Source organism: Astatotilapia calliptera, chromosome 15, assembly GCF_964374335.1.
Source record: "Astatotilapia calliptera chromosome 15, fAstCal68.1, whole genome shotgun sequence".
NCBI lineage: Eukaryota > Metazoa > Chordata > Actinopteri > Cichliformes > Cichlidae > Astatotilapia > Astatotilapia calliptera.
Genome location: NC_137436.1, coordinates 33,507,835 through 33,533,212, shown reverse-complemented (window position 1 = coordinate 33,533,212; position 25,378 = coordinate 33,507,835). Strand labels below are relative to the sequence as shown.

The 25,378-nt window shown below is 39.9% G+C and overlaps 1 protein-coding gene across 1 annotated transcript; it reads right to left on the bottom strand.

The window, feature by feature from the left end:
- Nucleotides 1-3,469: 3,469 nt before the first annotated feature.
- meis2b (Meis homeobox 2b) lies at nt 3,470-25,055 on the bottom strand. The gene is made up of 13 exons (XM_026142974.2): nt 24,683-25,055; nt 24,238-24,452; nt 23,746-23,887; nt 23,544-23,594; nt 23,271-23,321; nt 23,028-23,174; nt 20,797-20,911; nt 15,055-15,194; nt 12,639-12,715; nt 11,867-11,925; nt 11,670-11,759; nt 10,898-10,994; nt 3,470-4,334 (listed from the first exon to the last, which is right to left on the bottom strand). Exons 1-12 carry the CDS (start codon nt 24,692-24,694, stop codon nt 10,936-10,938), a joined length of 1,158 nt encoding a protein of 385 aa, XP_025998759.1. The 5' UTR covers nt 24,695-25,055; the 3' UTR covers nt 3,470-4,334; nt 10,898-10,935.
- Nucleotides 25,056-25,378: the final 323 nt, after the last annotated feature.

The following is a 25,378-nucleotide window of genomic DNA, read 5'->3' as shown; positions in this document are numbered from 1 at the left end:
TTTTTGAATATTAATGTAACAAAACTTGAAATACTGTTACGGAATTTTTTAGCAGTAGGCCAAGTTTATCAGAGTTAAATTAGAAAAATCCTTAATCAAATGAAACATTGTAGCTTCCATGTACTAGAATATTGATTTTTTTTTTTTTTTTTTTTTTACTTTCTGAAATAGCCGATGGATGATGGACTGTTTTACAATATTCTGTTTGTTGGTTTTTTGCATGTGACTCTGTCGTGGGCAGTAAATAATTGTGGTATTTCTGTCATAAAATATGTATTATGTCATGAATGACACCATTTCTTTTAAAAGGGAAATTAAAGGGAAAGAGTGTTTAGCAATCTCCTGCTCACAGTTTGTGCGCTCATGAACTTTCCCGGGAGTTACCGTTTAATGTTCTGCTCAGTCATTTGGTAGAGCACATTTTGAGTCCCTATGTTTTTCTGAAACATGCACTGAAATTAACTTAAGCTGTTTCAGCAATTTCTACCACTTGCTTTTGATCTGTTATTGTCAAAAGATCCACTGGATGTCAATCTGCCTTTAAGTGGTAGACCTCATCTATTAGCTTCCTTACAGGAAGTTAAACAACAACAAAGGGACGCTAGAAATGTGTGGACTCTGTTTGGACTTTTGTTTTTTTAGAAAGAAATAAAAACTCTCCTGATCATTTATTGGTATTTATATTATACGTTTATTTCTACTACATGAAATTAATACTAGAATGATTTCATAAGTATGCTTAAAAGCATATCTAAAAACATTTTCAACCAAATAATTAAATTGTCATTTAGGTGCACAGGTAGCAATGCTGAGATGATCAACTTATAATGCTGAAGAAATTTGTAAAATCTGAAAATTTACTGTTCATCACATTTAATCCTATTTGATCTAATACTTGAAAAATATATGTTAAATGTCTAGAGAAAAATATGCAGATGTATTTCCATTGTGGGTAATTCTAGTGCCTGGCATATATTGGTGCACTGACATGTTACAAATTTATTAACACTGCATGGCATATCATTTTTGGTTTTTATTTTATCCTAACAAATAGATAGGATAGGATAGGATAAGGCCATGCAGTCTGATGTCTGTGGGATCATGCCTCTTTTGACTGTTAAACTGTAGAGCAAAGAGAAAGATATCCATACACTGCTGATGGTTGATTTGTGCCTAAAGTCGACATATAGCAGGTACTGATCTTTCTGACATGCTAGTACACATGTACAAGATACCAGCATGGTCAAGATATATATGTCCATCCTTCCACTTATCAATGTTTGGATACATCTTTGACCTATGCACCAAATACAGCTAAGTTGTCTGTAAGGGAGATTATGACCTATTGAGCAAGAAACCAATATCTCTTAAAAGGATTTGATTGCAGTCAACCACAATTTGAAGCAAATCAACATGACAGCATCTAGAACTGACCAACCATCATCCTCCTCTAGACACATTGATACATCGCCAGACCCTCACAACCACTATCAAATGTGTGTTAGCACAAGTGCAGACATTTGCCATGTCGATGTGACAAACTGGAATGGTGCTAATTATGTCACAATTGTTTGTAAAGGTGTAAATCCCAGAAATACAATATGTTTCTTGACTTGAATGTACACCAACAGTGTTTTGAGAAATACCTCCCACAAATATAAGGATTCTAAAGCCCCAACACTTAATGTTTCAGGTGGTTCTCTTGAGCAAGGATTACAGCTTTTGCTGGGAAGTTTTAAGAGAGTCCAAGAATTTTATTTGATTTTCTCTTATCTGGTTATGTATTCGGAGTTTTAGCACTAACAGAATTTCAACAATTTAGTTGAGGCCTCTATTTTAAAATTGTAGGGTTGTTTAAATAAAAAATAAAATAAAGACTCTTGTTACTGTTGCCTCAACTGAGTAAGAAAAATACAAAGACATTTTTTTCATTGTTTTGTTTCGCCCTGACAGCGGTTCTTCTAATTTGGGGCTATTGAATTTATTAGCTATCTTATAGAAATGAAAACATAATTAGGCTCAAAGCACTTAAAAGCCACATTTATATAGTGCTTCACTATATGCACGGTAAGCATTTTATCTAACTCATAGCCACTGCGAGTTCCGTAGGTTTGCCGTTATTTCAACCTATAATATTAAAGGTTTGTTCTTCGACGGCTTCGGCGCTTTGCTTTTCTGAGGAAAAAGCAAAGCTCGTGCATCATGTGATACAGCTTTCTGCTCGAGCTCTGACCCATATTTCAAATAGATTTGCCTTCGTTTCCGACAGCCTTCAAAACGCATTAATGTTCAGCATAGGAGATGCACGAATTAGGCCCGTTACAGCGGAGCTCCTCGGCCTAGAAAAGAACACGCACAAAATCGCTTCCTGCGACATTCTTTAAACTTTTTTTCTTTCACTGTAGTTGGCTACAATTTGTCACTGTGAGGCCTTTAAATGCAGTTTTGCACCTTTCGGTAGTATTAAAATATTAACTGAACACACACGGAAAATAGACCGTGGAATACAATAAGATGATGAAATAAGCGATACGTGTTCATTGTTAAACAACAGTAAATACTAAATATAAACCACTTTTTTCTTTTCCATTTTCTTGCTTAGGTGTTCTGTATATAAATGTGAACAGATCGAAACAGAGGCATGTAACTCTGTTATTACTGATTTACTGATGATTAAAGCCACAGTTAAAAGACGATGTGTTTCCTTCTTTATTTGGTGGTTAGCATAGTCGCATCACGACAAGAAGGTCCTGGGTTTGAATCCAGTCTGCAGCCTTTCTGTGTGGGGTTTGTTGTCCCCGTTTTGCGTGGGTCTCTCCGGGCTCTCCCTCCCACGGTTTAAACACATGTATGAGGGTATTTTAAATTGAAATTGGCCGTAGGTATTTTACTAGTGCTACAACAACAGATAGCTAATAATAATAATAATAATAATAATAATAATAATAATAATAATAATAATAATAATAACAATAATAATAATAATAATAATAATAATAATAAATAATAATAATAATAATAATGGATCGATTTTTTTTTAGCATTTATTAAACATGTATTAAGAGTTTGCTGCTCTTCAGTACAAAGCGCAGATAATCGGTGCAGGCTGACAGTGATAAACGAGCTGTTCGCTGCATTAATGTATTTATTTATTATTCCATATGTGCTTAATTTAATGATGTTGTCCTGTTAATAATTAGTGTTATCACACACACACATACACCCAGAGCAGCAGCCACGGTAGTCATATTGGAGTGAAAGCTGGAGCTTCCGCCTTGTTTCAGATTTTCTTGAAATCGCCCATCCATCATCTCTGCCGCCATCAATCGAATAATACGAGACAACTGCAATTTCGTCTCGTATCGAACCACAGATACGTGACCTGCTCCACGAACCGCTGCTGCGGCCTCAGCTGCTTTCTCCTTAGGCCCGCTGTTCAAGTAAAACACAAAGCTCTGCTCCGTGCTCGTTTTTGCTTTCCTCCGTAAAGTCTTTATTTACTTTTAGTGCAGATTTGTTGTCCATGATTTGGTGCTACAAAATGATTTTAAACATTGTCAGGAATTCAACTCACAACCATCATCTCATATTCCCTCATCCAGATCCTTCCATCCAGGAGTCTAAAAACTGTGAGATGTCAAACAGAAGAAAGAAATGCAGAAACAAACAATCACAGAGTTTTCTTACAAAATCTTGCTTTGAGCTTGGCTACAAAACGTGTCCGTGAGAAGAGCTGCAGTCTAACGTCTAACAGATCACAAGCACGAATATGGACTGAAAGAGCCAAACAAAGAGCACAAATCTCTACAGCACAATCGAGTTCCCATCGTTTTAGAAACATATGGGTTTTTTCTCATCAAGGTGTGTGTGTGTGTGTGTGTGTGTGTGTGTGTGTGTGTGTGTGTGTGTGTGTGTGTGTGTGTGTGTGTGTGTGTGTGTGTGTGTGTGTGTGTGTGTGTGTGTGGTTTTCGTTGTACAGTTTTTTTTAAGAGGTGGTCAAAAGGTAGGGGTGTGTGTGTTGGGGAGGGTGGACAGGAAAAACAAAGAAGTCTGTCTTTGTAGAAAAATAAATAAATAATTTAAAATGAAACAGAGGATATGTTTGGTTCTTCCTCTCTATAGTCATTGCTCTTCTAATTTCCTGTGCAGACGCAAAGCTCCTCAGCTCACATCAAAAATCTGTGGGCTGAGTTGATGACACGTTTCCGTGGTGATCCTCCACAGGCGCACGCAGGATGTGGGAGTGGTACTGTCAGGTAGATGTACGGTCAGAAGTGTGACTTGTCAACAGATCTGTGCAGCCAGAAGGAGATCCCTGAGCCAACCATGAAGGCCTGGACACAAAGAAAGGAGATGAGTCCACAGCTGCTCTGACCCACTGACCCACAACATGTCCTGTCTCTGAAAAAACACTTTAATGTAGATCTTGCTCTAAGACATGCCATAGAAACTGTCTCTTATCTGATCATATCCCAATAACATTTACATTTACAATGATAGACTACACAGCATTGGCAAGTAGGCTTCATCACAGCAGATTTTAACCATTAGAGGAAAAGTTACTCATAATCATCTCACAGATGTAACGGTATGTTACTTTCAGTACCAATTAGAAATGAGAAATATCCTGTCTCAGAGTGACGCTGAAAAACTAGTTGATGCATTTAGTACTTCTAGGCTGGACTACTGTAATTCATTATTGTCAGGAAGTCCTAAAAACTCACTGAAAGCCTTCAGTTAATCCAAAATACTGCAGCAAGAGTCCTGACAGGGACTAGAAAGAGAGAGCAGATTTCTCCAGTATTGGCTTCCCTTCATTGGCTCCCAGAATTGCATTAAAATCCTGCTCCTCACATACAACGTCTTAAAAGATCAGGGCTCATCTTATTCTATTGACGTTGCTGTACCATATCACCCAATTAGAGCACTCAGACTGCAGGCTTATTTGTGGTTCCTAGAGTATTTAAAAGTAGAATGGGAGGCAGAGCCTTCAGTTTTCAGGCCCCTCTTCTATGGAACCAGCTTCCGGTTTGGATTCTGGTTTTTGAATATTCTTCGATTTTGTGTTTTTCATGGTTTAGTAATTTGTATTTCTTTCTTCTTTAGTTATTCTCTTTTTATATTTTGTGGTTTCTACTTCTTAGGTTTCACTACTCCTCTGTGGTCCATGTATCATGTCAAGTTAATTATGTTCTGTTCCCCAGTTCCAGTGTCGCGTCTGTGTCTCAGCATGTTTCCTGTTTTATTATGATAGTCCCTCGTCTTGTGTTTAGTGTGTTCAGTTTTGCTTCCTCCCTGTCCCATTGCTTCTGATAAGCCACAGCTGTGTTTCCCTCCTGTTTCCCATCCCCTCATTATCAGTGTGTATTTAGTCCTCTGTTCTCCTCTGTCTGTTGTTGGTCCATCTGCTTGTCTTCCCTCATGTTTCCCCAAGACCCAGGTTTCATTTTTCAGGTTCTTGTATTGTTTTTCTATGCATCTCGTGCTTTTGTGTTTAGCTTCTCCCAGTTTAGGTTTTGTTAGTTCTATCTCATTCTTCCCTCACTTTAGTTTGTTTGCGTAGACCTCAGCAGATGTGACACAGATACCACAACTTTTAAGATTAGGCTTAAAACACTCCTTTTTGCTAAAAAATATAATTAGGGCTGGATCAGGTGACCCTGAATCCTCCCTTAGTTATGCTACAATTCCCTGCTAGGCCCACATCCTCATTTTTGACAGCATTTTTTTTAGTAGATAAAGGTGAATGGCTTAAACATGAATTGAGCTGCCGTTTGGGGAAGGCCTCGGAGGGGACTGGTGGTGGCTCCTGGGCCTGGCAGATCCCCAATGAAGGCATCTCGCATGAGAAGCAGTAATAACTGTGATAATAATTACTAATAACAGTAATAATAACTATTCATACTGTGCGGTATGAAGGCCAAAGACCTCTGCAGTAACATCACTGGTAGGCATAGCGCAGATAAGCAGCCCGTGGCCTCAATAAGGTTGTCGAGGATTCCATAGAGTGGAGCGGATGGGCTCAGAAAAATCGGGAAGAAATGGTGGGAGAGGAGATCAAAGAAAATTTCAGACAATGAAAGACCTTGATAGATGAATGAGGGGAACTCTCGATCGGGTAGCTAGACTCTACAGAAGCTCTGACAGTGACACATGCCGGGATTTTGAGACTTGTGGTAATGGCTTGACGGCTCGTGAGCTTGTCTTGGAGTAGAAGATGGAAAGGGGATGCCTGGTTGGTTAATTTACTTTGGATAAGGCAGCGATAACTACTGTGCCAATTTCTGAAACGAAGGTGACAGTAAGCAGTTTTGGAAGGGTTAACTCAACACTTGCTGGTGGGTGACTTTGCTGAATTTCACAGAGGTGGCGAGCAGCCGGAGTTACTTCATAACTGGATCTAGCGGAGAGAAAATGACTGGATGGATCAATGTAGCAGACCGGATTGTTGGCTGGCAAGAAAACTGCTAGAAAGTTTCCTGGGACGGCAGGTGTCAGCGGCGTTCGGTTACTCTGAAGCACCGCGTTGACGTTCAGAGTGTTTGGGTTTCTTGGATTGCCTGGAGGGAAATCGATGAAGCAGAGCTGTGTAGTTCTTCATCTGATGTGGTGACGGACAAGAGGGCGATTGTAAGCAAATGGAAGGGTGAGTAAAATTACGTTACTCTTGTGAGATAAGTTGTATTAAAGATCTTCTCGAAAGAGCAAGAACAAAACGTGTTCTCACGAAAACGGGAACAAACAGCTTGTAGAACTTGGGGGTCATATATAATATAAGAACTGGAAGGGCCGTGTTTGGAGGTGTGGTCCTGCTCCGGAAATTCAGATCATTTTTCTCCAATAGGTGTAGGCTGCAGGTGGATTTCCATGATGAATTGAGTATTTCTTCTTCAGTCACCTTTCTCAGTATGTGTTTATACACCTCTCTGTCTTGAATCATTACTTATTTCTGGCTCTCTTCCACAGCGTGGCTTTTGTTCTGTCCTGTCTTTTAGCATTCAAGAGAATTTTATTTTGAAAGGCCAAACCACTCATAGGCATCCTGTTCACACAGTAGTAGTCACAATAGTAGTAGTGAGATAGCCACACGATAGTGAATAATATATATCAAAGAAACTGTCATATTTTACAAGTGCCAGAAAAAAAAACTGCTACTGATGCTTTTCAGCTTTTATTATGAAAGTCATTTACAGCCTCTGTGCGGTCGAAGGGTTTGGTGGCAAAGGCAGTGGAGGTCTTTTTTCTTTTATGTTTTGTAACACAGCAGCTTCCATTTCCACAACACTTAATGACCTGACAAACTTAGTTTATCTTGCTCTCAATTGTCCTGAGGGATAGCAGCTACTTTTCTTTTCCAAGTCAGGTTTTACAAGTCTACTTGTGTTTTGTTTTAGGATTTTGCTTTTTAGTAAGATTGAAGTAAGGCCTTCAATCCTCAAGGAGCTACTGAGGATGGGCTTTGTCAGCTAGAGGAGTGAATTCATAAAATAAAGTAATGTGAAAAAAATGTTGTTGTTTTGCATATTTGTCATACATGTTTCAGATCATCAAACAAATTTTAATGTTACAGATAGATACTTAAGTAAATGCAAAATACAGTTTAAAAGAATTATTTCATTTATTAAGGGGAAAAAACAATTAAAACCCCCTTGTCACAAAGATTAACCAGCAATTTCTGGAAAGCTCAAGTTTCACTAGCTGCACCAGGGTTGAGTACTGACAGACCCGTTGGATCAATAAATCATTTAAATAGAACCTGTCTGACAAAGTGAAGCAGGATAAAAGATCTCAAAAATCTTTTATGATCTAAAGAAACTGATGACACACAAAATCACCGACATCTATCAGTCTAAAAAGTGTTACAAAATAATTTCTACAGCTCTGGGATTCTAGCAAACCATGGTGAGAGCTATTATCCATAAATAGAAAATCTTGGAACAGTGGTGGACCTTTCAGGGGTGGTCGGCTTATCAAAATTACTCCAAGACAGACTGACAAGTCTCCAAGAACTCACAAAAGCACCTATAACAACATCCAAAGACCTGCAGGTCCCACTTTTCATGATTAAACAATAAGAAAGTGACTGGGCTAAAATGGCATCTGTTGCGAGTTCCAAGGTAAAAACCACTGTTGACCAAACAGAACACAAAGGCTTGTCTCACATTTTCACATTGAGAACTTTTTGGAAGATTTGCATCCAATTACATCTGACATAAAACTAGCATAAAAAAAAAAATCATAGCAACAGTCAAATGTGGTAGTGTAATGGTCTGGGATTACTTTGCTGCTTCAGGATTTGGATGACTTGGCCAATGATTTTCTGGTAGAGAGCAGAATTCATCAAAGATCAGTTTGTGCCCTAAAGCTCAAGCACACTTGGGTTATGCAACAGAACAATGATCTGAAACATTCAGGTGCGGCAACTATGCAAACAAATTAGAAATCAGGAAGAAATCAAATTCTGTTTCACAGATGTATGAGACAAAATATGAACTATATAGGTCCTAGAAGACCCAGAGGAAATACTGTGAGAAAGAACACCCACCTGTCTTCGGTATTTTTCTCTCAGACAAGATGATAATCTAAGGTACGAAACAGGATTAGGGCCACTGAAAAAAAGTGGGCATGTCTTTTTTTTCTTCTTTTCCAGAGTTCTGAGAAAAAAGTCAGAATTCTGACTTTAATCTCAGAATTCTGATGAAAAAATCAGATATCTGAGAAAAAAGTCAGGATTCTAAGAAAAAAGTCAGAATCCCGACTTTTTTCTTAGAATCCTGGAAAAGAAGAAGAAAAAAAAAAGACGTGCCCACTTTTTTTTTTCCAGTGGCCCTAATCCTCTTTCGTACTAAAGAGTAAATGTGCAGGGAAATGTCACACATTAGAGCGGACTAATATGTTTCATGTAACACTGATGAACTGCTAGCTGTGAGAATGAATCCATATTTCTGAAGGAACTCTATTTTGTTTTTGTCGTTTGAAATCATTTTGAATTCAATCTGAATATATGCACTGCTTGGATTCCCCTGGTGGCTATGATGAAGTTTGTGATTAAATGGACAGTTGTGGCTCAGGAGGTTGAGGGGAACATGTGGAACAGCAATCCACATGTCAAAGTGTCATTTAGCAAGATACTGAAGTTATACCTGATACAGTCATCAGAATGTGTGTGTGCGTGTTTGTTGGTACGGTTGGAGTCTATTCCATTTAAGCCTACCACAATACTTGTGTTTATTTTTGATTATATTTTGTATTATAATTATTTAGCTGATTGGACTCTTGCATTATTTCACTTTGTTGCCTCAAGGTCCTTATAGCACAACGTGATTTGTGCTATATACATAAACTGAATTGATTTTTTTTTCTACTAAAATTAGTCGCTTATTTTTTCATTTTTGCATTGCAATATTTTAATGAACTGAAGCTATTTTGTTTTGGGTTTTAATATTTTGTCTGCTGTGACACAATACATCTAACTGACTAAACTATTGCCTGAGTAGCTTTAAACTAAACTGATTCTGTAAATTCAAACATTACCTCAAAGAGTGTTTCTGTTTTAATCCAACAAAAATTGCTATTAGTTTAAAACTGACATGTGCAGTACATAACATAGCATATGGTGGACCAATCAAAAAAGAGTGCACAACAGAGGAGTATAAAATTGTGTAGATTCAGTCATCTGTTCTGTAATGGCTAAATGTTATGGTTCAGGCTTTATTGTGCGTGGAAAAACCCTCATATTACTCCAAACATAGCTCTCTTTCTTGATGCAGTCTGGAAGAGATTTATTGCCACTATCAGCATATGCACTCACCAGAGATCAGGAGAAACTAGACAGTCAGTGATCATTCACAGAGAAATAGTTACATTAAATACCTTACAAAAATATACAGATAGCACTGATTCAGAGCGCTCAATGTTTCTATGTAGATGTATGTTTTAAAATAAGCCTTGTGAACTTCATTAACAGAGCCCTGGAATTATTAGACAGGGAAGAGAGGGCTGCACTGGCAAAAAAAAAAATCACCCTGCTAAAAAAAATGAGCAAATGCAGCTCCTATTTACATATAAAAAGCTCTATTAATCAAGGTAAGTGTCATTACAGCATGGCTCATTGAGCAGAGGAGAGTGGGTGTTAAATAAAATTCTCTGTGGTTGGTGCCTCCGGCAGGCGATATGTCTTGATTTGAGAACTGTCAGCAGAGGTGAGAAGCTGATAGAGGGTGGAAGGGGAGACAGAGGGGGGAGCATTACCCGATTCTTAATCAAATTGCAGCGGGAGAAGAGAATGAGGACAAAACTGGCGGGTTGGGGGTGGAGAAGGAGAGAGAAAGTGGTTGAAGTTAGATTTAAAATGGAGTGTGAATCTGTTTCCCCCACAATGACTTGTTTACTGATGTTTACTGAGAGAAAAAAAAGCTTTTTATTCTGAAAGATGGTCTGACTGACCCCACGGATGTTTAAAATCTGAACTGACTGAAATAATCATCTACAAAAATAATATAGTTTATATGTAAATAATTGTTTTAAAAAAAAGAAGAAAGGAGTCTGACAAGGCACCAATCCTAAAGCCTTGTGCAATGCATGAACTTGAGCCAAAAAGATGTCATTTGTGAAACCATTAAGAAGATACTGACATTCTTTCTTATTTCAGTTTCATATCTATTTGTAAAAGAATAACTGAAAATCTCTAATTCCACAAGTTTGTGCTGAGATACCTAACGCTGGCATTACCATGACAATTAAAAGACCTTGCTGTGTCTATGTTAGACTGTAAACAAACTGAAAGAGCAGAGTGGAAGACCAAGTAATAAGAGATAAGGAGAAGTGAGTTCAAGAGTTCAAAATTGCTTTTCTGGGATGAAACAAAATGAAAAGTGACAAAAACTTTACTTCTTACTTCACCCTGTTGTTCAGGCTTGCCTCAGTGGAGTGAATTTACATGTAGTGCCACTGCCCATCCATCCCCATATTCATACCCATGCTACCCATCGGCCCTGCAAGTAAAGTAAATACACTGTTAAGAACCACCAACACAAGACAGAACAGTCCTGCACAGTATCACAGAAACCAATTGAATTTTTCAAAATATTCATAAAGGACTTTTAAGTTCAGCATCAACCTTTCTTGAGTAAAAATACACAACATAACTACTTTTATATTTACTTGTTTAATGATAGGTTTCACTCATAAAGTGATGTGCTCTGAATCAAATGTTGCATTTATTATATATGCCACTTCTTTGACTTTTGGTTCTTTTTTGCATTTTCAATGAAGACTATAGACATAGATAATATAGACATGTTCCTCTATGGTTGTTGCCACTTCCTAACATATAAAACCTGCTTTGTGTCACTTTATATCTTTATCCTGTCCTTCTTTTTGTATTATGTTCAGTATTACTTATATGTCTCTCTGTAAATGTATAAAAATACACTTATACGCATGCAGATGGACTTTCTTGACCTATGCACTGGCCTGACCCACATACTCTTATTTTCTGTCCACTGGGGCTGCATTTAACCATGCCCTCATTTTCATTAAGATAAGGACAAATAACAAGGTTTACTTTACTAGACCATAGAAACTCACGAGGACAAGATGAAACCTGTTACACTGATTTTGTCCGTCATGATTATTTTTTTTAAATAAATGTTTGAGCGATTACTCACCACCAGGTCGAAGATTCATGTGCTGCTGCCCATCAAGAACAAAGCCTCCCATTGGCTGGCCATCTGGACTGTAAGCTGTACCCTGACTTACTGTGAGAGAAGATGAGAAATAAGACTATTGGTTAACTTGAGGTTAAATTTCGACCCCAATTCATACTGAAGGAAAGGAACTATTAGCAGTATAGTGAACACTGAACCTGCTCTGTTCGACTGGTCAATCATAGGCTGGACTATTCTCCTCCTTGCATTGATAAACCTGGAAAACAAAGATCAGTAACAATGAAAATGCTTAAATATTTTTTATTAAGTTCAATATTCTTGACCCTTGAGAACAGATACATGATCCAAAAAAAGAAAAAAAAAACCCTGATGTGAAAGAATACTTTTTTCGACTTTTTTTTAGAAAATAAATTACAGTTAGTTTCTTTCCCAGTGGTGTTAGTACACAGAGATTTCTGATAACTTTGCACAGAAATTAAGTGCATTCTCTGTAAAAACACATCCTCTAAAATGCCATCCCTCTTGTAATTATCAAAAATGAAGAAGACGAAGTGTTTTGTCACCTAAAGTCAGTATTTATGAACACTTTCACTGTAATTTGGAACCTTTCCGTGCGTCTCCAGGGACCTGACCAAAAGCCTGTTTTTTCCTTATTAAAATAATTTGGGTCACTTTGAGAAAGTAACACAAACTACACATGTATTGATTTGGGTTCAGACCTGTAGCTGTGACATGACAGCGCTAACCACTGCACCACCCTGTGTCACCTGTTCATTCAGTAATGATAATACTTATTATAAGTATTAAAATTACCTGTATTTAACTCATAAGCATTACTTATGTGTTAAATATAGGTAATTTGGGCATTTTCAGCAGCAAAAGTCAGGTTTTATGTATATTCTGCACTGCACAAAGCAAAAATGTTGAACATATGAAGATGCTTACTTATCTGGTTTTACACCAACTTACCAGTTGTTCACTTGAAGAATGGTGAGACCTGTGTCCTGTGCTAGCTGCTTTTTCTGTTCCTCTGATGGGTATGGGTGCTATTAGCAAAAAGGAAGATAGACTAATAGATAAGTGATGCACAAATTAACTCTGCAAACACACAACCTGGTCCTGTTTTGGCTCCCAAACATTTTACACTAAAGCATGTGGCTTTGTGCCACAGCATTTAGCATTAACCGGGTGGTATATAAAATTATTGGATGGTATACAATGGTAGCTTTTATTTGGGACCCAGTAAGGCCAGGCCACTCCCCAACCCTCCCTGTCTTGATTCAACCTCTTTTCCTCTGGCCCCAGTCCCTTTGCAAACTCTGTGTTTGAGTGTGTGTGAGACTCTGGGAGAAGGGTGGCAGATGGCAGACAGAGGTGACCTGTCTACTCAAAGCAGGGTCGTGGGCCAGTCTCCATTCTGCTGTTGTCAGGCCATCTCCCGCAGTCATCGTTGAAGGATGAGCTTTAAACTACTTTTCAGGGAAAGTCAGTGCAAGCACACACACATACTGGTTTCCTTTTTTTTTTTTTTTTGTATGTTTGTCACACTTAAATATTTTAGGTCATCAAACACAAACATACACAAAATATTAACAGGAAATCAGGAAGGGGGCAAACACTTTTTCACAGCACTGTATATTATTACATTTACATTCAGACGTCCACAAAGACACACTCATATACTTACAAGCTTAAACACAACCATATATATTACAAATACACACACGCAAGCATTTGTACAGTAGGCCTCCAAATATCACGAGAGATGCACAGAGAGGAAAGAAGAGACACCAATTTAAATAACCAGAGGGGAAAATGCACAGTTAGCTTTGTGAAATCAAGTGTGTGATGGTGGATAGTCACACACTTGTAATAAAACACACACAGTCTATGTACTGAGGATGCTTTTTGCCCCCTCCTAGCTCTCAGCTGGCAGAAGAGTAGCATTTAAAATACTCTGAAAGAAGTAACATAATGTACTTTAGATAATGTTGTTTTGGATTCAATGTTAGATAACTTAACTCATTTTCTCAGCTTTTTCCAGTACAAATGGCCACACTGAGAATGACTTTTTCGTGTTTGAAATTCACTCCAAGAAAGATGCTGTAAATGATTAGTAAACAGCAAACAGAATGTTTTTTATACAGCACCTTTCTACTCAGTACTCAAAGCCATTCACACATTTACACTCCGATGGAGCAACTTGGGGTTAGAAACCTCCCCAAGGATATTTGGGGAGGATTGAACCACCAACCTTCCTGCTCTACCTCCATGTAACCCCATTCATGGGTGTTACATGCAAACAAGTGCTTAAATTCAAGGTGAGAGAACATCTTTTCAGCTGACACTTATGAACACTTATGAAAGTTTGCTCTACAAACTCTGACACCAATCTTTGAATGTAGAGAGATAAAGGTTTGCATGGAAACCAATAGATATCGTTCTGCTAATAAGCAGGTAACGGATAATCTACTGAATTAAATCCTTGCACTGCTGCTTTTTATACAGCACTCTCGCAAAACCTTTAAGAGCTTTAAGAAGAGATAACAAAAGCAGGAGGGGACAGCTACTGATGGATAGAAACATCCCCACTGCCCCCACAGACATCTAACCACAGGCCTCACACTGTAATGTCTGACAAAACATAATCCCGCTCCTTTCACACCCTCAACAAGTGATGAATGCTTGAGCGCTTGGGTGTTGCAAAAGGCCTTTGAGGGGCCAAAGTCCCCTTGCACACTTTTCATAGACACATCCTGCCATGGCAAATACTTGTGCTTAACAAATTAGGCCTGAAAGGAGATGGGAACACAGAGGGGATAATTCAACTATCCTTGTCTTTATCTACAGAATCTAAAGGTGGGCTTTGGAAAGGAAGGGATTACTCCAAGTCCAGGACCTGTGTGGGCCTTTTACAAACTAAACAAGTGAGGGGTTACAGCACATCTAAGAGTATAAGAGGTAGAAAAGGTGAGGAGGCTGTGATCATTGGATAAAACGTGATGCTGTCCTTGTTGGATGTGCTCAACATCTTTACAGAGATGAGCTTCTTTTGAATGAAAGGCTTCTGATGTTGATTTCTGAAGAAAATGCCTGGACTGCTATTTCAAAAAAGGGACCTTTAGTCACAAGTTCCTCTTTGCTCCGTTCTCTTGCAATGGAACAAAGACGAACATGGTTTCAAGATGCATTCGGAAAACACAGAAAAACAGTGAGGACTCATTTCAAACAACTTTTGCCTGATGGCGCGGCCTTAGCTGGACGACATTACATTCTGTCCTCGTGCACATTGTAGGGTTTCTATTACAAAGAGGAGAAAATGTTGCAGTTGTATAAAAAGCCACAGCTAGATGTGGCTTGTCTGAATGAGGCTCTGTTCGCTTACTGTAAGGTGCTGGAATAGCCACGCTCTCATTATGTTTGTCGCCACTTTGGGGAAGATGCCTCGTTTCTTCTGTCTCTTCTTGTCTTGGTCATCCTCATCTCCCGTGCCTGGTGATGCCAAGCTGTTGTCAAGGCCGTCACCTGCAATCAGAAACAAAAGGAGTCATATTATCAGGAAGCTTTAACGTGGCCCGATCTCTCTATAGAGCCACGTTCTCCTTTATGGCACGGCAGTACAAATTTCTTTGTCTCACCTCTGCTTTACTTCCCGGCCACTGGATAATGAAGAGGAGTTTGTAGCATAGGAGCTCAGTAAAACCAAGAGTTATTAATTCAATGTGAGCCACGGCTTTGACATGAGGTAATGACTGCAGGAGCTGTGCGGCTGACATGAGATAATGAATGTTCAAAATGCAGTCAGACTGTGTTCTATGTACTCGTATGTGTATGTGACCTCTGTTTGAAGCAGGACTGAAGTAAAAGTGGGGACAAACAAAAACAGAAAGCCAAGCTTGTAAATGAAGTATGAACCCAGTGTGTTTAAAGTCACAGCGATGTGTCCGTATGGGCGACTAAGGCAGAACGAGGGGGTGTGGGTGGATGGGTTGTTAGAGCGTGAATCCTTCACCTTGCAGTTCAGTATGACCATCCAACACACACACTCCCCCTCCCCCTTCCTTCATCAACAATACAAGTGTCAGGCTGTCTGCATCACAGCATCATTCCTGCTCTGGATCCTGCTATTAGCAGCATCTCTGTTTGATTTCAGCAGGAAGCTGGCGCGGGTCAAAGCAGGAGGCTTCCTTTAAGCTGAGATTTCCGCTCCCACAAGCTAACTCACTCCAACTTGCAACACAAGGGGCACTCTGGTCTCTCTCCTTCTCTGACATTAATTGTGCATCATGCGAGATGATTTACTTTTAACAGTGGTGGTTATTTTTCTTGCCCTCGGGGCAGAGAAGCCTTGAAAGCCTGCCTGGAGGGTATGTGAATAATGCATCTGAGAGACTCCTCCCCTGAGGCGAGACAGGAACCCTACTTTTCTTAAGAAATGCCCTAGTATGTCTTTTTGTTTTTAGAGATGCATCAATCAAATGTGCCTATATGAGCCATATTCATGCATAAATATTTCAGCTAATGAATATTGACACTAAAAAGCCCTGTTCCAGGGTCAGGCTCCAGGGGCTGTGGGAGTTTTACGGATGGTGTCCACCAGCTGTAAGTCAGAGACAGGATAGCGTTCCTGTTGCTTCCGTCCCCCTGCTGCTGTCTTCCTGTTTGTTTGTCCAGCTGCTGTCACTGCTAACTTCAACATGATGATAATTAACCAGCATAAAATTGTATTCTTACTTCAACTCTTTAGGAAAAAATGTAACACGAGCACATTCGATTCAGACTGACCTAATCATTCTAATTAACTACATACGCACCGACACTGACATATAGCGGCCAGAGAAACTGAACCCAAAGAATATTCAAATCTCCACTAAAATGATAGCTGTGTAAGAAAGACAGAGAGAAAAGGTCTTGCTCAGCTTAATTGTATCAAAGGGAGGCACACTGTTCCCTCTCCACCCCTCATCCTCATCACTGGTCTGCTCCTCTCCTCTCCTTTCTTCTGCTCCAGAGAGGGAAAAGCCGCAGGGCATATCCTCTGCTACACTAATCGCTTCTGACTGTTCTCCGGCAACTCAGCCAATCTAACCAGTGTGTGACAGTGCAGTCTCAAAGTCATATGCCCGTGCAAGTCTCCCATGCCCCTCTGCTCCCACCCTTTTTCATCTCTACTCCCCCTCCCTAGTTAAGTCTGCCTTCCAGTGTCTGCACGCGTGACACACGAGGGGGTACAAGGAGGGGGGAAGATACCGCAGGGATGACTGGAGTATTGCCCCGGGGTGAAGAAAAACACACACAAAAAATAGCATCCTGAGATATCAACACAAGTCTTCCTTTTTTTTTTATACCTCCTCAGCTTACTCGATAGATAGATCTGGTTCTACTGACCGCTCTGAAAACCAAACAGTCAGACAGCCCTTTGGCTGCTCATCTGGTCTGGTACGTAAATGGCGTGACCCACAGTAAATGTGATATTTATTATATGTTTAAAGGAAAATAATCATTTTTAAAAAGCAGTGAAATGTTTTTAGAAAAAAAACAAACCCAAAAATAACATCTAGATATTTAAATTGTTTTATATTAATCTCCCCACTGGACATGTTGGTAAGTGAGAAGCAGCTAGCAGAACTGATTGTCGCACCCCCCCAGCAGCATCACTGATGCAAAGCCAGCGTGGGCTACCTAATGAGCTCAGCAGGGCCCTGATTCATCATCACTGACACCCCAAGACTCCTCCCATTATTACACATGAGACAGAGCATAGAATGGAGCAGCCGGGAAGACTTCCAACACAGAAAGTGAACACATGACAGTTAGAAACTCTGATACGGAGGAGCATCTGTTTGACGGCAGGAAGCTTTCATGGTAGCAGCACCATGTGGCAGTGAGAGCTATTTATTCTTTCTTTCCATATATATATATATATATATATATATATATATATATATATATATATATATGAATCCACTTTTTGAGTGATTGATGATATCATAGGTGAATGATTTTTCACCTATGATTGAGGTACAGAGACAATTTAAGATAAGCAGGATTTACAGAGGATGTGTGTGCTTGCAGTAACTATAGTATAACTATAAATTATGCTCTCATCATCCGCTGTTTTACCTAAACAGGTTAGCAAAAGTAAAAATGGCTTCTCCACAGCATTGAAAACTTCAAACTGCAAAATCCAGTGACAGACATACACTTTATTATAGGCTCAAAATCCGTTGTTAACAAATGTGCACACTGTTTGTATCTGTGTGAACACGTGGCTCCTGACCAGTTAGAGCATAATTTCACGTGTGACCTCAAGCTAATTACAACAAAAATTTTGAATAACATTTTTGTAAGCAGTCTGTGCAAACTGAAGTAAAACATGCACACTTACAGGCAATAAAATACAAAAATGTGATCTTTTTTAAAATAAATAACTTGTAAGATAGATGCTGAAGGGAGGTGTCACTAACATAACTCAAAAAGTACAACACATCCTGTCCCTCACATTCCACTTCTCAGCAAGAGTGAGGAGATTTTCTAGCTTCTCCCACTGCCTTTTGTTTTATTTGAATGGACACCTTCTCCCCCTCCACACTCCTGGGAGAGCACGGTCCTTTTAGCTGTGGTCAACCCAAGCGGTTGAGCTATCAAACACAGCCTTCTCTGCATATCACACAGCTTACAAGGCAATGACCACAGAGTGGGAGGTTACAGAGGAGCAGGCAGTTATGTACAAGGCTACCAGTACCACCAAACCACTTCAGTATTCCCCAGTCACAGTGGATTTCTTTTTTCTGTGGGTTTCATCAGACCACAGAAGCTTGGCTAATGATGACGATACCATAATCACTTCCTGTTAGGAATGTTTTTAAATAATTCTGCCAGTTTGTAGAGTCTCTTTCACCACGTGTGCTTCTGAACAAATGTCACTGTTGTTGAAATTATGTTTGATCTCATTTCTTCTGTAGTCAAACTGTGACTGATTTATATACTGATGTATATATGAACCAATAATCAATAATGAACAGCGGAGACTGATTGATGGACATCTTGGACAAAAACGTCAGCAAAGCCATCGTTAAAAACTCCCGTACAGAACAAGCTTATGATGACATAATATGAAATTTGCTGTCTAACAACATTCAGAAACTGTTGAATAATAAATAATGAATAAATAAGATTAAGTGGTGCTGATATTTCCCCAGTTGCTCCTTTCCAGACTTTACTGTATGTTTACTTTGCTTCAAAGCCCTTAATGAAGCATGTGGAATACCTGTGATCTTGGTTGAATGCTAAGAAATATTGATCCATTCATTCACACTCTCCTTTTCCCCTCTGCTACAGCTACAACTTCTGCACTGATGCCAAGTGCTGCTACCGAGCTTAAATAGTGCGTCTGGTGATTTGGTTAGGATCACCGACTCGAGAAAAGAAAACAGAACCACTAATGTTCGATGTATATTACAAACCACACCCTTGTTTGTTTCAAATGTAAAACTACTGCAAAGAAAATGTTAATAATGAGGAGTTTTGGAGGCGATATAGGCAAAGACAGAAACTGGGGGATTAAAAATATACACAACACTAAGTTCTACAGTGAGAAAATAGAAGCAAGGTTTGTGTTGCCAAATACCAAATACTCACAACATTAATCATTCTTTATTGGACTGGACCGATTCCCATATAACTACAATATTATAACTCAGTGAAGATCATCCGCCTGCTCTGACTGAGTTTAGTATGATTTTGTTCCTTTAAGGTTGTGTGCTCTTCAGGTTAGAGAAGAAGGATCTTTTCTTTTCTTCCTTATACAGAAAACAGTCTGTCCTTTCATCTCTATGAAGGGGCATTCTGCACCCCCATCCACTATCCATTCTCTACCAGGTCAAAGGGCATGGACCTTGGGTTTTCCCTGCTGTTGTTTAAACAACAGCCAAAAGGAAAGAAACTATTCATAAGGCTATTTAGACTATGGACTTCCTCAGCTCACCTCCGCACCCAACTTCTGGATCATTAAAGTGTCAATTAAGATTTACCAAAACTGCTCTCTTACTGCATTTTAGTTGAAATGTAGAAGTGAAGATTGTAAACTGCTGTGTTTATAATCAAAGTAAGACTCTTATTCACTTTCCCATGTTCTTATAATCGAATCTAAGTTTCCAATTGTTCTCTTCGATGCTCTGCTCACTACTACCTGATGAGCAGAAGGTAGAAAGTCTCTTAAAAGTCATAAATAGCAAGTCATAAATCTGTTACAGCCTCCAAACAGAAACCACAGGCAGGACACAGAGTGACAAAAGATAGAGCGGGGCTGGACACAAGCACGGGGAGACAGAAGCAGGCAATAACAGCAGTGAACTCAGTTTTCTTTATCAACTACAACTGATGTGAGGGGACAACCAGCATATGTGCTTACTAGAGCAATTCATAATGAACTAAAGAAAAAGATTACTAGAATACAGAGGTATCGATGTGCAATATTATTTCTTGAAAATGTATGCTTTAGAAAGTGTAAAGGATGAATAAAATATATTCTGTGTATGTTTGTTAAACAGAGAAAGCAGACCAAACCAGAACAAAACCATTATTGCCATTCTCACAAATCCTTAATAGTTATATTCTAAACAGGAACAATTTATGAGTGTGAATAATGTTTGAAAACTTACTGTGACAAAAATCAATTCGGGAAGAATTATTAAGTCATCATTTTGCTGATATAAAAATAGTCAGGCTTTGATTTCTTGGTTAAACTGGACATTAAAAAGACAAATTGCTAAGTGATATGCCTGCATACCTAAATACTGGTAGCCAAAAGGTCCACAGCCAGAGCGCGTGAGGATGCTTGTGGCCATATGACTTAATAGTTATATCCTTTTATATAGAAAACCGGGAGTAAATACACATATGTGTATTTGCTGTATGTGTTTTATAGCTTGGGCACTGTCTTAGAGCAGGCTTCCATGAACTTAAATCATCTGTTTTATCAATCAATGCAATTAAGCTAAAGTGATTAGATAAACTAAGAGTGTTGTCTTTCTTGAAATGCTCCCCCAGAATCACCAATCAGCTGGGCCCGGTGAGGTCACAACAAAGTCAAACCTTTGTTATGAAGGCCTGAAGGCGCTCTTACCAAGTTCGCTGGTGTTGTCTCCGCTCTGGGAAACGTGTCCCCCACTGGATGGTCCTGGAGTACCCACAGAGGGAGTGGAATGGGAATCATCCATGTCTCTCCAGGACGCTGGGTTCTGAGAGGTAGTGGACAGGTACAAGGAAATGAAGCAGGGAAGAAAGACGAGGGTAAAGACAAAAGGAATGTCCAGTAAAGTCCAGTATGAGTTCCATTATGCAGTTAAGCGAAGGCACAAACACAAGTAATGTGACAATACCAGTTTGTCCATGAGGAAGGTTTGAGCAGAAAGTACAACAGCAACAGTTTAGTAACCCTGCAGCATGTGGATCCTGCCGTGTCCCGACTGTTTCTGTGACCAGAGTTGGGGAGAAACGTGCATTTATTGGGCTCACTGGCCTGCCACTCAGACTTTAGCCTAAACCCTCTTCACTCTCTGCGTCAGCTGTTTGGCAAATGGTGATCAGATGAAGGGCTCAGCAGATGACAAGAAGAAGCACCGGGACAATGGCACAGTATGAATAAGGCTCTCAATGCTGGAGCCTCTTTTCATACCCAGCCATGCAATAATTACAACTCCTTGGTACACACAGCTACTCAAAAGAGGTGACATGTGTTTTCATGTTCATCAAGCTAATGAAGAACATCTGGTAACAGGAACGGAGCCTAGTATATAGTGTTGTGTTCATTCACACAGGAAAAAACAGTCTTGTACAGTCTCTCTGTGTCTCACACTGTCCTGTCCTGCTACATCCATCATTTATACACTGACCAACTGCAGAGCACATGAGGCACTTATGAAAAAGTACACAGGCTTTGTCTTCTCCAACCCAGCACGTGCTCTAAATAAGTAATGGAATATTACAACACCATATTCACTTGTCAGTTGTGCAGTGGCAGCTAATAAACACGTCCTTCAGGTTCTTGGAACGTAAAACTGAGTTGAGGTCCATATATCGTTCAGAAGGATTGGTAAAATCAAAGTGCTTCCTCACACTTGAATATTGGAAACAGTTGCATTAAATATATATATTTAGAGACGTAACTTTTGGACTGGGGTTCGTTTTAAGATGACACAGCTGCATGCATTCATGAAACTGCAAACTACTGAATGAGTAGAAATTTCCTGTTTTCATTCAGATCATCTCATTTCATTTCATTCGACTTTAAATGTTCTCTCAGTTTAGCAGCGTCGTTGCTCATGCTGAAGGTTTGACATCACTGAAGCAGCGTCAACAGAACCATACACGACATCAAATATCTATTTCCGGGACGTCCTAATGTAAATCTTTTATGAACAAATTTACCAAACAATAACTAAATAGACAAAATAATGCATATAGCATACAGACTGCTGACAAATGAGATTCCACATCAGTTTCAGTGCTCCTCTGCACTGATTCTCATTCAGAACTCTGGAAAGTGTGTCTCTTCCCTCACTCAGTGTTTAAATATGAGCACTGTTTAACAGTTTTCCTCAAAACTCTTGAACATTTGAAAAGGATAAGATTTAATTAAATTAGAATGAGATTCTGACACAAATGTACCCAGTAAAGCCAAAGAGAAAAGACACACTAAAGCTGATGTTGGACGACATGCTGTACCACAGTTTAACCATTATCCTCCTTGATTGTGATGAGTGTCATTTCTTGAGAGCTTCTGTATATTTACTGAAATTACTCATTTGAAAAAATTATACTTTTATTTATCTATTTAAATAAATATTCATCAATTTCAGATTAATTTTTTTATCTGATCTGCAGCAACTATGAACTCCACAATGGAACATTAGTAAACCCAGGAATTCTACATTCTAATTCTACTCTTTACCAGTCCAATTTTTTTGTGTCAAAACTTCAGCCATCATCATTTTAAGATCCTCATGCTGTATGTAACTCTACATTAGTTCAAAATTGGACTTTCTTAGTAAATGAACAAAAATAGGAAGTCCTGTGTGAGGCACACAGGACAGCCTGACACAGGCCCTGCGCTCTAACGTTTCTGTTCAAAGCTGCAGCCGTAGCACCGGCACTGATCATCCTTTCTTTCAAGCATTTCCATAGAACAGGCTGTCTTAACAGCACCTGTTACGGGCTTCTTTTATTTCCTGTTTTTCATCATTTTTATGATCTATATATATATTTAAAGAGATCATAACAATAACGAGCAATGAGAGTATATATATATATATATTGAATAACGACCAAAAAAAAGGTTTCCACGCCGTGACTCACATGATCTGCGAGATTAGTGGAGGATCCTGAAAGGTCGTCAAAGTCCGACTTGCAGACGTCTCTCTCCTCTATGACCAGATCGATGGGCATCTTTCCTTTCAGGCAGCTGATGTAGCGGTGGCAGAAGTTATCACAGAGCTCATGGACCTGCCGAGGCCAAGCTCACATTTAGCGAACACCACGAGACTGAAATACTGGATTAAAAACCTGTTTTCACTGAGCCACGTGAGAATGAATCTTTACCTTTTCTAATTCCAGCAGATGAAACCGCAGGACTTGAATGGCTTGAATCATCTAAAAATCACAAATATTTTTTTGTTGATGCTTTCGTTGTGGTTGTTTTCTAGAACCTCAAAATATTAGCACACATCCAATAATAATAATAATAGCCTAATAATAATAATAATAATAATAATAATAATTCATAACTCATAATCAGCTATGCGTTTGACGCGGGCGGACACTTCTGTAACGCCCTACTGCGCGTGGACAGCAGAGAATGAAAGGTGAGCTCACCAGGTTATCCAGCTCTGGGTTAGACGAGAACAGAGGTTTCTCTGCGCGGATCTGCAGAGCAAAAGGAAACCGAGTGCGTGAGTAAATGCTGTGGACCTGATTCCATTTCCACTTTTCAGGAGTTTCCTCCATCACGGTGACACGCAGAGTGCCGTGTGCTGAGCGCAATGGTGACACTTGGTTTCTCGCTTGTGTGTTCTACCTGCTTTGCGAACACAGCGATGTCTTCGTTGAAGGAATCTGAGGAGCAGACGTCTCCTCCCGCCACACCGGGCTCTCGGGGCGTGCAGGTCGCCAGCTCGCACTTTTCGAACACCAGAGCCAGCAGAGGGAATAAAGGGTGGCTGCAACACACAGGAGCACAGGCCGCAGAGGCCTACACATGAAGCATCAAACCAGCGCTCGGCCCTGTCACGCATATTTATGTCTTCCTCCTTAATGCCACTGAAATATCAAATATATTAATACACAGAGAGGATTTCATCCGTCCGCCGCCAACTACCTGTAGACACCCAAAAACGAGCTCAACACGAGCTGCAACACGTACATTGACTGAATATATTTAATTTCCGAAATTTAGATGAAACTGTTCAGAGGCTGATCGCACACAAACAATAATAACTTACGCCTTTTTCTATGACACAAATCTGCACATTAATAATAATAATAATAATGTTTGCTGCTGTGTCCGCACCCGTAGATTTGGTCCTTGTCTCTCTTGAGTGCGTCGCTGACGGAGCTGCCCATGATGTTGTGCGGAGCGTGGGCTCCGTAGTGCTGTGTCGGGTGTGGGGGAGCCCCGTGACTCAGGTGGTGGAGCTGCGGTAGGGGCCGGGGTGCGTGCGGGTCTCCGTACATGGAGCCGGGGACTCCGTCCATCGCGCCTCCGTAATGAGTCAGCTCATCATACTGGAGTGAAAGTTAGAGTTCCGTCAGTGCACGAACATAAGAGGAAAATTTCAAAGTCGACATTGATGATTTCATGATAAAAAAAAACATATTTGATATTTTTTGATAAGTATAGCAACTTCATGACGTTTTTCAAAGGTTCCTCAGGTTTCTTTCAAGGATGTAATGTGACTAGTGATTAAGTGGACTGTCATTGTGCAAACAATTGAAATAATGGTCGTTAGACGTACCCTTTGCGCCATGTCCGTGCGCAGTCACCACGCGTGTACACAGGAGCCTGGAGCGGATAACTAGTTAAGTTTTAAACTTTTGAATCCACGAAGGAACTGCAACCGTGTCCTTTTTTGTAGCATGGAGTCCGGAGTTAATGGGAGTAAGACGGCACACGTCCTCGCGCACACTGACACGTTCCCGTGGTACCGCTTTGCCAGATCTGCGACTGTGATGCTGTTCCCAGCTTTGCTGTGCCTGTCGCGGGAATGCGCCGATCTCTGGTCTCACTGCGTCCCTATGCCCACGCCTCTGCGCGCCAACACGCTCACTGTCCGCAGGTCCACTCCGCTTTAGAACACGGCGCTGACGGACCCGCCCCCAGCCTTCTGCGAAATCTGCGAGGTTTTAAATGTTTTTATAGGGTCACTGATTTCGAAATAAAACGCCACGAAATGCATTCATTCATTCATCGCCTTAGGAGCAGGAGAAAGGACTCTGGACAAAACTGCTCAAGTCTAAGAGAGATCATCTTATTCTTCTTATTCATCTTCTACATCAGTTAAGTCTTCAAATTAAACAAGAAATGAAAAGAATGTTACCTACTGCCACTGGACAGTAGTTCATACCCCAACCCCCCAGCTACTGCATTTTTTTACAATATCCCTAAGATGGAACTTCCTTTTACACGGAACTGTATTTTGTTTTTGTTTTTT

What these genes read in the sequence shown, in the direction of transcription:
- meis2b (XM_026142974.2), bottom strand. An exon ending in ATCTGCTGGAATTAGAAAAG is followed by an intron (nt 23,175 to 23,270) that starts GTAAAGATTCAT and finishes TGGCCTCGGCAG; the next exon opens with GTCCATGAGCTCTGTGATAA. An exon ending in ATTCTTCAAGTGAACAACTG is followed by an intron (nt 11,926 to 12,638) that starts GTAAGTTGGTGT and finishes TTTGTTTTCCAG; the next exon opens with GTTTATCAATGCAAGGAGGA.